This window comes from Aphis gossypii, chromosome 3, assembly GCF_020184175.1.
Source record: "Aphis gossypii isolate Hap1 chromosome 3, ASM2018417v2, whole genome shotgun sequence".
NCBI lineage: Eukaryota > Metazoa > Arthropoda > Insecta > Hemiptera > Aphididae > Aphis > Aphis gossypii.
The window spans coordinates 12,679,561-12,692,880 of record NC_065532.1 but is presented as its reverse complement, the minus strand read 5'-3'; the positions used below and the strand labels follow the sequence as shown (position 1 = coordinate 12,692,880).

General features: G+C 29.0%; 1 protein-coding gene across 6 annotated transcripts; it reads right to left on the bottom strand.

The window, feature by feature from the left end:
* Positions 1-337: 337 nt before the first annotated feature.
* On the bottom strand, positions 338-12,115 carry LOC114123189 (transcriptional activator protein Pur-beta-B). 6 transcript variants are annotated; one of them, XM_050203335.1, is made up of 9 exons: positions 11,796-12,115; positions 11,211-11,270; positions 10,856-10,891; positions 4,212-4,330; positions 3,925-4,027; positions 2,735-2,853; positions 2,421-2,660; positions 2,178-2,341; positions 338-1,028 (listed from the first exon to the last, which is right to left on the bottom strand). In XM_050203335.1, exons 1-8 carry the CDS (start codon positions 11,836-11,838, stop codon positions 2,186-2,188), a joined length of 876 nt encoding a protein of 291 aa, XP_050059292.1. In that variant the 5' UTR covers positions 11,839-12,115; the 3' UTR covers positions 338-1,028; positions 2,178-2,185. The 6 variants fall into 6 exon arrangements, with proteins under 6 accessions (XP_050059292.1, XP_050059291.1, XP_050059293.1 ...); XM_050203334.1 differs by having other exon boundaries at positions 338-2,341; positions 11,796-12,111; XM_050203336.1 differs by having other exon boundaries at positions 338-2,341; positions 2,433-2,660; positions 11,796-12,111.
* Positions 12,116-13,320: the final 1,205 nt, after the last annotated feature.

Sequence of the window (13,320 nt, the reverse complement as noted above, 5' to 3'; positions counted from 1 at the left end):
TTAATGTGTATATTAAGTTCCTGAAATAAGGTCATTATTACTATTATTAATAAAAAAAATTAAAATTACTATTGTGTGCTGATGAACTTCCCTGTGACTAGTTTTTAGCATCTGTAAATTGCTCTTGATTCTTATCAATTATCAATATTTATTTGAAAATTGTAGACCTTGACAAAATATAATTCAAGTTTGATTTGCTTAAATCTTGCATAAAACTTTTACAGAATAAATATAAACAGATGTCCATATGATATTAAATTAATAATTACTAAAAAATATTCATAATTATATATATAATACATATGTATTCAAAGGATTGAGGTTAAAAACATTTAAATAATAAATAAATACATTGGATATTTATTTTGTGGTTAAATTTTCCAAAAACTCAAACATAATTTCACAGAATAAAATTTAGTTTATAATAGCTTATATTAAAAAAAAAAAATAAATAAATAATTACTCTGTAAATAAATATTAGGACAAAATTGATATTCAAGAAAACTCGTTATTTTTTTTATGATAAAGGAAATAATTGGTACAATGAAAAGTTCAAGTCCAAATATCTTTTCACGTTACAATTACTTTATTTGCTCCAGACACAGATAATGTGACTTGTTTTATACAAAATCATAATAATCTGGTAACAAATTTTGTACAAAACAAGTACAAACGGAAAAATAAATATTTATAAAGTAAAAAAAAAAAATCTAAAACAATTAACAAGGAATATAATATATAATATAATGAAGGTACTATTGCATGTGAGTTAAAATACAATTAATCTTCAAGTGGGAAAAGTAATTTTTAATTTGTTATCTAATAAATACTTTTAATTTACAAATATTTTAAATTATTTAACATAGTATAAATTTAAAATTTGCTAGATTTTTCCACGATTATGCAATATAATATGAAATGTTAACAAAGTAATAACTAAAAAGAAATTTTTTAATTTGGGAAAATTTAGAATGGCAGTGTGTTTGCATCCTTTAACTTAAACATTCCCATAAATCTTTTCTAATTGACTGAAAAAAAAAATAGATAATCGCTTTGAGCATATCATTTTTTTTTATATGTGTAACGCGTGCCCAACATGATAAAGAACCAAACATAACAGAGAAAAATATATATAATTTCCAATTGTTCTAACTTTCAAAATCACAGACCACTCAGGACAATGTCCTCTCCTCACTATCAATACCCAACAAACTTTAACAATTCATTAGAAATTTTTTTCCAAAATAAAATTTTAAGTACGTGAAAAAATCTTAATTAGTAACATTAAATTATATTTTTTTTTGATAGAATAAATATTTAATATTTTAATAGACTAGAAAAAAGATCTGTAAATAAAATAGGTACACATAAAGCTGACATACATACAATTGTTTTTTTTCTTTAAACCTAATAAACACATAATATTTTCTTTGAATGTCTAACACAAAATAAAACATTTATATTATATACATATAATATTGGTTATATAATTGTATATATTTAAATTGTTTTTAACTTTTGAAATTTTCTTACGTAATGGCAAATTTGTCTAATTTTTGTACTCTCGAGATACTAAACAATTTTAAGCACTACATGAAAAGGCAAAAAAATAAAAAAAATAAAAAAATAAATTATTTACTGTTAACTCGAAAGTATTAATAATGAAATCATTGTTATAAAATTTCAAATAATAAATTATACAAATAAGTATATAACTGAATAAATTTTGGAATGATTAATAAGCTAAAACAAAAAATATTTAACAAAATAAATGTCAACTTTTGGGATAAAATTTAAACAACATTTTTCATAATAAAATATAAAACAAAAACATCAATCTGGTATAGTTACTAGAATTTAAATAAATGTTCAACAAGTATTGCACTAATGGAGAAATAATGAGATGGAACAACACTTAAACAACAAGCTAGAAAAGACTTTAACATTGTACAATCAGTTGGTAAACTCATGTGCAATTAGAACATAAATCAGATGCCTTAGTAAATTCACATTCCTATAGGACGAATTGAATATCATCCCCACCACCTTGTCATATTATACTATTCGTTAGACCTGCTAAATTAATTTAAAATATTTTTTAAATTTCATTTGTTTGTATGAGTGTGTGTGAAAAAAAATTTAATTATATATTTTTTTTTTTATATAACTTTTTATACATGGAGGTTTATTGTAGACTGGCGCTTTCAGCTGGCACTGAAGTAGCTGTAGTACTTTTTTCGTTGCACTCAGCCATCTTTTCACAATAGTCCCTGAAATAATCGCGGAAGCGGGACCATGACTTTTCTGGTACAGTAATTGCCGTTCTAAAGTTTCCTTTAACCTAATATTTAAGTTGGAAATTAGTTTACAATTGAATTGAATCATATTAGATAGTTTAATGAAGAATAATTTAGACTTGCCGTAGTTGTTACCTCCGATATGCGCATGTAAATGCCACGGTTATTTTGACCAACGTCAAAATAAAAATTTTTGTTATCAACCCTCATGTGACGACCATCCGGCAAGTCACCTTTGAAACCACCATCATCTGTACCAAATTCATCTAGAAGATCTGTCAAATTATCACGGAACTCGATCATTCCTTGTGCTGGGATAGCAACTTGAGAACGCGGACCACCACGAGTTATGGTCTGGGAGACCTGTAAAAATAACATAATACATACATTCTTGATTTGGTAAATTTGTTTTGGAAAAATAAAAAATATTCACTTACACGAAGAAATCTACCACGTGCATTTTCCTTTAAGTCTAAGTAATAACGACGGTTGTCCTTAATCATCATTTCGGACTTCAATTTTCCATCTTCAGGAATGGTATCTGAATTTGGCGGTCCTGTACAAATATGTTTATTTATAATTAATAGGGTGTGGGATTTCTTGTATTTGCATTTTTTTTTTTTTAATGTTTATAGGCTGTTCTAGGTGAGATAGAAATTAATGTTAATACAAAATTTTATTTTGTATATTTTGTAATTTTTTTAAAATAAAATTGTTTGAACATATTATCCTAGGGTACATTTTTTAACTTCATATAATTATCATTTTGTTGGCTAATATTGTGCTAGGATAATATTCAGAATTTTTTTTAAATATCTTGATGTAAAATTTTATGATTGGCTTTATCTACCAGTAATTTCAGGTGTTGTTATCGACATATGACTATTGTTATTTATTTTATTGAACAAAATTATAATTAGAAACTTAATAGAATAAGTGTGTACAATATCGTTATTGTTTCTGATATTACTATTTATTGACCTATATAATTCAGTGTAATTCAAAAAATACAAATAATTAGTTTGATGCTAGTTAAAAAAAAAAATACCCAAAAATCAAATAATAGTAGCATTTGTCAATACATAATTGAGATTTGAAAATAATATATTTTCTCTAAACGTTTTTAATACTAAATAATTTATTTGTTTTAACTACTTTTTAAAAATTTTAAAAATGTTTGCATTATATTTCTAAGAAAAAATATTTGGTGTGTATATTGAGCATAATTAAGATATTATTAAGATTGTTCTTACTAAATATTTTGATCATTTTTTGTGCAAACAAAATAACACAATCAAGTTAAACACAATAACATAATTTATAATTTATATAGTAAAGTAACTAAACTATTTTCCTTTGTGCAAAAGTCTAACTAAAACCTGTAGATAATAAGTATAAAGAATTTTAGTTTTAGAGCAAAATTAATTGTAAATTCGTGATTTCTATTTTTTAATTTTGGGTTTAAATAAAGATTAACTATTATGTATATAAAATAAATGTTTAATGGTAACACAGTTTTAAGGTTTAGGCAGTATATTATGTCACTTAATTGTAAATTGTTATTTACTTGAGTTCATTTAATTCATTATTTCATTAATTATATAATTTAAATATTAGTAATATTTACCTAATTGTGAATAAAACTCGCTGAAAGTACCAAGATGATCTCTAAAATCAGCAGCAGTGGACAAAGCTAAAAAAATTTGACTTCTTCTACCATCAGCTCCAATCTATAAAATCAGTTAACAATATTTAAATGGACATACATTTTATGAGACCACCCCATTTTTTGAGGTTCCTTCAACTATATTTTTTTTTTCAATTCAAGAATTGCTTAAAAATTTATATGTTAAATACTATTGTGTTTATGATATTTAACACGATTGATAAATATTATATTATATCTATACTTACTTCAGCGACTTTTATAAACTTTCCTCTTCTATTTTGTTTAACATCTAAGTAAAAACGTTTTGATTGTATTTGAAGCATTTTGGTAGCCAGTTCTTGCTCATTACTTTGCTGTTGTTGACCTATATTATAAAAAAAAGTAGACGTAAATAAACAAATGTACATTAAATCAAGCAAATATTACTATACAGTAAATATTATCTTAACACATACAAAAAATAAAAAAATAAACTAAAAAAAAAATTCACAAAAGAAAGGTATATTGTACCGAATATAATTTTCCTATCGATATCTGACATAATGAAGTCGTTATCGCGGTCAGGCATATTAATTTAATATCAGCTTAAATCAAACGATTTGCTAACGTACATAGTTCTTTGTTAACATTAAAACAAAAATTGAAAACATTTGAGGTCATATTTTGCTAATAAAAGATTAAACACCGAAGCAACACGACTAAAGGGGTACAACACTCGGGGATGGCAACAACAGTACAACACTACTGGTAGGGATTAGGTCAGGGCGCTCAATAAGTGGGTCACGTCAGCTGATTCGCCACATAAAGGGCTGTAGATAGTATCATCACGAGAAATAATTTATATATTTTTAAATTACTTTTAATCAAGGGTGTAAGCCACGCGTCTGAAAACAGCGCAAAATGTTTAAAAATCAAACAAATGTACTAAAACGAGATTATTCCAAATTTAATATTTAAGTAGGTAACAAATATAAATTAAACTAAACATATAACCAAGTACCTAGATATTACGAATTATGAATTATATTTTAATAAGTTTGTTGTATACGTGATTAAAAGAATTGAATAATATATAATAACAATAATCCATGTCATTAGATAAATTAATGTATATTAAGACTAAAGTTAATATTTTGTATTTAATAAAATGTAATTGAAAAGCGTGAATAATATTTATTTCAAGATTAAGTACACTACGAAATGTTATTAACGATTAAAAAAAAAAAATACTATAACTTCACCTATTCGGACTTGTTAGAAAATGTGTACCTATACTTGTCTCGTATTTATGCATAATAGTTAATAGTAAAATACGAAAAAAAATAGGTACAACAACAAATTAATAATTTAAATGAGATCGTAAAACAATTTTTAACGAACTGTCGAGGTTTTTTTTACATAGGGATTAATACTAAGAATTTTTGGTCGAATTCAATATTGATTGTTTTATACTTGAGTAGCTCATGACTATAATCAGCGGTAGAAAACGCCGTGATAACTATAGCCATAAACTGATAAAACTTAAATTTTTATTTTATTAGGTTTAACTTACATATATTTATTAATGTGGTCCAGGATACCTCAATATATATAAAAAATAAAATAAAAAAAAACAAACAAAATAATTAAATGTTTTTTTTATAAATTATACATTTTTCACAAAATGTATAATATTAAAATTTGAAATTATATGATTGAGGGTCAAAATTTTATATTTTAATTGAATTAGCTATTATACAAAAACATAATAACATAGATATATTATATTGTATACATTTTATCTAGGTGCTATTATAAGTATGGACAGTATGGGTGGTAAATCAAAACTAGTAGGTATAGAAGATTTAAGATATCGATAATTTAAGAATAGATTTTCTAAAATAATTTCGTAATTCAATTTTGCCAAATGACAAAAGAAAATAGAAATTGGCACTATGATCAGATAAGAGGATCATAAACGATCAAACAATAAATAGGTACTTCAAATTATAACAATAACATAAATAATTATGCATGGAATACCGGTAGCTGTCATCACGTCTCAAAGTAGTACGGACTACCAATATAATACATTTCTAATACATTTATGTACCTATAGTTTTTTTCGATACTTTCTGTAATTAGTTAATTCGAAATGAAAGGTTGATAATCAGTAATATCAATACTCATTAGTTTAATTTCAATAGCTATTAATTATAATATAGTAATTAAGTGTTAAGTTATTAGTTTATTACATTCATGTAATTGGTAAAACCCTGGGAAAACCACTTTCATTTTAAATGGTGATTGATATTTTAAGGAAAAACAGAACTCAAAATTATTACTTTAATGTTTTATTATAATTTGTGATCATTATTCATAATAGTCAAACATAATTAAATATATACCTATATTAAATAATAAGTTCAAGTACCAATATACTTATAAGAGAAATAAAACATACCCATCGAATTAATTAAATTGTTTGAAATGTTTAAATATAATAGTATAAATATGTATACATATCAATATTCAATAGTATCATGATTCATGAGTCATGACTTATTCTTTGATGAAAGAAAATACAAAATTGTATTTCATTTTACTCATCCTAGATACACGAAGTATTATTAAAAGTCGACTTTCCCTGACAAGTAAATTACGTTACTAATATAATTTTATATCAAAATATATGATTGTACAATTGTACATGTGTGGACAAAGATTTATCTTCTATCCATTATAAATAATTAAACAAGTGTTCTTGCTTAAACATAGTTCTGTTGCTATATTACATTACTCATAAGTTATTATTGTAATACCTATACTTTTTCGTTCTATATTGTTAAACAATAATTCATATTATTTTCATTATTAATTCGACCACCAATGTTACGACTTCATTAGTTATTATATAGTTATTACTTATAAGAAAAATTTACAATCAATAAATGAATATAAATAATAATTTAAAAGATTATAAATTTTAAAGTACCTATATACAGATTATATTATAATAATAATAGATAGTATAGAACAGTAGTTTTCAATCTTTTACGAATCGTAACCCTTTATGTTTTGTTTTGTAAGTTGCCTTTTCAAAAAGTTAAAATAGCACATGAATACATTTTTTAATTTTTAACGTTAAATCTCTAATCTAACTAATGATATTAAATTATTTATTCGTATAATCAATTCTATTAATTAAGTAACAGTATATATTATTTTATACTCTCACTACTTACAAAAACCTATCCGACTTGGTCGACAACTTACATTAAACATTTATAACAAAAGCAATGCTATTAGGTCATGTTAGCCAGTAAACCATAAATAGCAAATACTCATTACCCATTATCATTGTTAAGTGTATTTTGTAGACAAATTCTTCATTTTAGAATTTAAATAATGTATTCAATGATAAACAATATAGGTACATATTTATCGAATAATCAAAAATATATATTAACGAAATTATTCAGACAGAAACTTTGTAATTATTTTAAAAAAGCAAATAAATTACCAAGAAATGACTGCCAATATGATATTTTTCCATAATTCCAATTGGCATTATCTTCTGAAGTACGTACAGCGCTAACGCCACTCGCACCATTTGATGAAATATCCATTCATAAATTATTTACAATAGCTACCAGTTTTATAAATCGACACCTAGTTAGTTCGACAATTACACCAAAACATTAGTCGTCGACCGATCACAAAACATAACTGGTGTCTAGTTCCGTGTTATGCCCATTCCCATACACAACCATATCCATGTGCTTGAAATAATTACAAATCTTTTGACCGCGGTGACGCGTCTCCTGAGGAAGACCGAATGACTCAGACGTCAACCATCCCCACCCCCTTTTAAACACAGAACGATAAACGCAAATCATAAATAAATACACATACACAAATTGCATAAATAAATCGTATGGGGTTACCCTAATGTCTTAACATTAATATGTTGAAACGGTGCGTCAATCTAATTAAACACGAAAAAAATATCTTGTTATTTAGTTGTTTGATTAAAAAAAATTATACGATTGTTTAATTTAATCTTATGATAAAATTTCGTTTTGTGAAAACCACAATCACCAAGTAACAATATTCAGAAATCATAAATAGATAAATGATAAATAAAAAGAATGTACATTGTAACCTAACCTAACAGGTGTGAAACAATAATTATCTTTCCACCTTTTCTTTCCTTTTTTTTTAAAATACCAGGTGTAACTAAAAAGTGAGAAATGTTTTACAAATTAATACATTACTAAAATTATATAGTTTTTTTTTTTGAAAAAAAAAATAAATTAGTTTAGATAAGGTGTTAAACAAAAAATGATATAATTTGACATGGATATGTAATGATTTAGAATTATTGTTTTTTCAAAAACATTAAAAACTAAATTATGACTCATTATAGATATTTACAGTATCATTATTTTTTTTTTTTTAATATAGACTAGAGTATAGCAATTTATTTAATTTTTTAATTCTTAAGACTTGAAACGATAATAAATAATATTTTATGAATTATGTAACAAAAATAATTCCAACACATTCTTTTTATTTAGAAAAATATTTCAACAAAATTATATAATGCGTTACCTTTGTTATGTCACTACCTCCAATACTGTTATCTAGGTATATATAAATAATATTAATTTAGGTTTTAATTGTAATAATATTAAAAAGTTTAAATTTATGTTAAAATATTTATTAATAACAATAGCAAAAACTGATTGGGACATTAGATTATTCAATGTTCTTAAATACAATGTCCAACTTATATATTTTTCAAATTATGATTTAGTTTATAATATTAGCATTAATTCAGAACACTTTAAAATTTTTATAATATTTACCATATAAAAAAAGGTAAATAATGATAATTATTTACCAAAATTTATTTACTTATAGTTATTTGGCTGAGCCAATGTATCACTATTTTATAACCAAGTTCTGATATAAAAAAAATAAATTCTATTTAGGCACCTCATATGGTTGCTATTAATAAAGGGAAAGTAAGTACATAAATATTAATGAAGTTGAAGAACTATAATAACCTAAATTATTGAACAAACATTTAATTATGTTGGGATATCTGTTAACCATAATTTGTAGAATCATCAGTCTTCCACTGCTTTCAGTTGATAAATTTTTATTTACACAAAATTAACAATGTCAGTACTTTAATTCAGAAGTGGCAAAATTAACTACATTGGGCCTTAAAAAAATATATTCTTAGTGGTTTAAGAATTAAAAAATACATTCCTTAAAAGTAAAATTATTGTGATATTAGGTAGAGTGTAACACAATATTCTTCTTTTTTTTTTTTAACTTCATAATGACTTGAATAATATAGAATACTTTAGTCGGACAGGTATTAAATTATGACTGACTTTAGTTAGCAACTCTCATTCTAACCAACATATAGGGCCAGATCAAGGTATTTTATCGCCCTTGGTTATTAAATTTTTAGCGCCCCCCATTTTAATGTTTTACCGTTAAAAATGAAAATTTTGTTTGTTTCTACAATTATTTTTAGGAAAGTTCAAGAAACCACTCGTATGCAATGACTAAAATGTCACATTTAAATTTTGACATAGTAAAAGTTAATCGCTATGGTCAAGTACCTTATTTAATACTAAAGGTCGGCACTGCTCATATCTACAATAAATTATAATATAATAGATAACAACATACTTATTGACCACATATATAAGACCTCTAATGTTTATTTTATTGAAATATTTAAATAAAAAATAATACTTTCTTATCAATCAAAATGTAATAATTAATTACTTTATTAAGGATTTTTCTAAAAAAAAAAGAAAAGTATAAATTCAAATTTCTTTTATATGATCTTAACAAGATATCTTGATATTAATTAAATACATCTTTTAGATTTATTGTAATATCTATAAATTATTGTAATGACATCCAATGTAATTCTTTATTGAAACTATAAACTTTAGGAAATATATGTAGAAACTAGATACTAATTGACACTTTACAGTAAAGCAAACAAGACTGTTCACTTAAAAGGCAAATTACTTGGAAATATTCAGATTCATAAGTATGTTTATGTGTACACATTATACTACACAGTGCGTAGACATTTAAAAAAAAAATTATAATTTAAACGCTAAATTTCAGTATAAAAATGATATATCTAATTATGGTCATTAAACATAATTGAAAATGAAAATTTTAAAACATAATGATAATATTAAAATAATTTAATGATAAGTATTGGAATACATTATACCTAATTATAAATAATAAGTAGGTTAGGTACCTATTATACAATAGATTAAACTATTAAACGATAAATTATATTTCAAATCTAGATAGTTAATATAGTCAATATAGGTAATATATATATAATAAACATTTATTCTAAGCTGAAAGACTTCTACACACAACAAGATCTGGTCAGGTCGACAGACGGCCTAACTAAACCAGGTGTTGTATACAGACAGCAGGATCTTTGCATTGTCAGTTGAATTTTATTTTCAATAGTGTTCATATGATTGTAGGCAGTCAGATGGCACGGCCACCTGACAAGATGTTTGTTAGATGGCACCTCCAAACACGACCTGACTAAATTATCCTGTCAGCCCAATCAGATCATACGGTGTGTAGCATCTTTAACAAATGTTGCAGTTTGAAAATGGGAAATTTCGAAATCACGAATCGGGCCAAATATACAAATAAAAATGATATCCTTAATATTAAAAAAAAAGTAATTATAATATAATAAAATGTCAGAACTCTTTAAAATAGTTTATAATATTAAAGAAAACTCAATCGACCCATTCAGTACTAAAGTAGTAAAACTTACGGTTGTTAATTAATCAAAAATTATGTAGGTAACTGTAAAATATTATATTATTCTTACCAGAATCAGAACCTGTAGCTCCATTTGAAGCTTGTCCTGGAAATCAAAATAAAAAAAAACGAACATATTAGTCGTTTATCATGATAGTAAATTATTATTTCTACATCAACATAGTCCGATTAACAGTGGCGTCATGTGAATCATGCAAGGTATGCTACATTCGAGGAGTGTTTGAAATCCAATATTGTTAATTAAATCGTCGGCCTGAAAAAGTGATCGTGGCCTGCATAAAAATATGCGTATTAATATCAATGACGCCACCGCTCGTAAGGGGTAAGCGTAGCAGTGACCGACGACCGTCTTGGTAACATAGTCAAATGCCGGGACGGTCATTCGACACGATAAAATCAAGTACCTCGTCTGCGACTCAGTCTCGCGTCTCCGGAGGACATGTTATTCCGACGACCGGCAATACCTACAAGACAAAGGGCGCGTTAGTGCGTTAGTACCTACTGTGAGGAGACGGGGAATCGACGGACTCGACTACGGCCCCCAGAGTATCGGGGGGGTGGTGGTGGCTTTTTGGTCAGTAGTCAGTAGTTGTTGTTATTTCAACCTTTTCGCGATGGATAAAAAAAAAAAAATATACAAAACAAAAACAAAAGGAACGAGTTATAAACGCAGCACGGACATATGTTAAGGGGGGTGACGAGTGTGTGTGCATTCGCAAGACGCGGGAACAGGGGTAACCGCAACCCGACACGGACGGACTCCGACGACCGAGATAATCGGGTATCGGTATCGACGGTCCGGTAAACCAAAACCGGTGAGCAATGGAACAAGTGTATAGCGGGTATCACCGATGCGGCGGCTCAGGGTCAGCCATCTTGGATTCGCGGATCCGTTATCTCCCGGGAAACGGCCGCGGCGCCGCCGATTTTTCGCGCGCTACGTCCCCGGTGCTTACACGCGATGCATTTAACAAACAACACAAACTCACTTTGGCTCTGGGGCTGATCATCGCCGCTCTCTCGGTCCGACATCGTCCCGACAACGCACAGACACACAAACCGCCGCCCCGCTCTACCTGGCGCGCACACACACAGTTCACACACTCGTCGCCCGTCTGAGCGCGATTCCTCCGGTCGGTCGCTCGTTCGCACGCTCAAGCGCCACCGCGGCGCACACACACACACACGCGCACACACCGACGCGCGGGACAGAGTACAACGCGCACACACACGAGCGCACACCGACACGCGACGACGACGCCGCCGACGCACAGCCGGTCGAACGATTTTTTGTCGTTTCCCCGCCACCCGCCGCCGACCCCACGCCAGTCAGCAGTCGGCGGGCTCGAACTGTACCGCGCGCGCTCTCTCTGGCGAGGGCACTCGAGGACGCGCGCGCGCTCACCGCTCGTTCACTTTCCTTCCCCCTCCACCCCACGACCGCTTGTCATTGAACGAGCGCGCGCGCCAGCGCCGTTTCGCTCGACGTTCTTTGACCGTCAATTTTTTTTTTTTGTTTTTCCACTCGCCGGAAAGTTCCTTGTACGGACCGATCAGCTGCTGATCCGTGGCGTTGCGGAACCGTCGTCGGAGTGCGCGCGCACGCCGGCGATCGCGCCGCGCCATCTGCATGACTGTTGGAGCGTAGATCGATTGGATCGACCGTTTTCGCGCACCCGCCGGCCGCGGCGGTCTGAAATTCGTGCGCGGCGCACTTGCCGCCGTCTGACCACAATTTTATTGTTTAACAGCTGCTGCTGCTGCTTTCTGCGTATCATTTCATTATACATATATTGTACAAAATGTAATACTATATTATGTAACGACGACGTCGGCGCCGTCTTGCGGGTGGTCACGGTGGGTATAATCATCACCCTACCCCCCCACGACATAACGTGATCGGGCACCCAATCCGACCATTCGATCATTTCGATCAGTAAATTCGTAGCCTTCGACCATCATTCGTATTAATAAGTGGCCCTCTTGCAAAAGACGATTTTGGTTGTATTTTGTAATAATCGGCATTCCGCATTCACAGAATGCGATTGAACTAATAATTATTAAATTGGTTCCCAGTTATTTGTACCAATGACTATAAGGAATAAATGTATTCTTCTATAAGTCGATAAATTTTTCCCCTTTAGGCCAAAAGAATAGTAACAGATTTAAGAGTTGATTGGTTATTGGTATTAACATTTATAAGCGATTATTAGCGATTATAAGAACTATTATAGTATTAGGTTTGTTCTTTGGTATTAGTGTATACAAGGCCGTACCTTGGGGGGTTGGGGATTCAACCCCCCCTCGAAATTTTGAAATTAATTTTTTACTATATTAAATTACCTATAAAATATTATAATAAAATTAGAACACAATTTTTTTAGCTTTCCCCCCCCCCCCCCCCCCGAAATTAATTTTTCCAGTTACGGCCTTGAGTGTATATATTGTATAGTATAGGTACTTACTTTATCTGTTTTTGTCAAATCAATAATTTTTAATACCTATATTTGATAT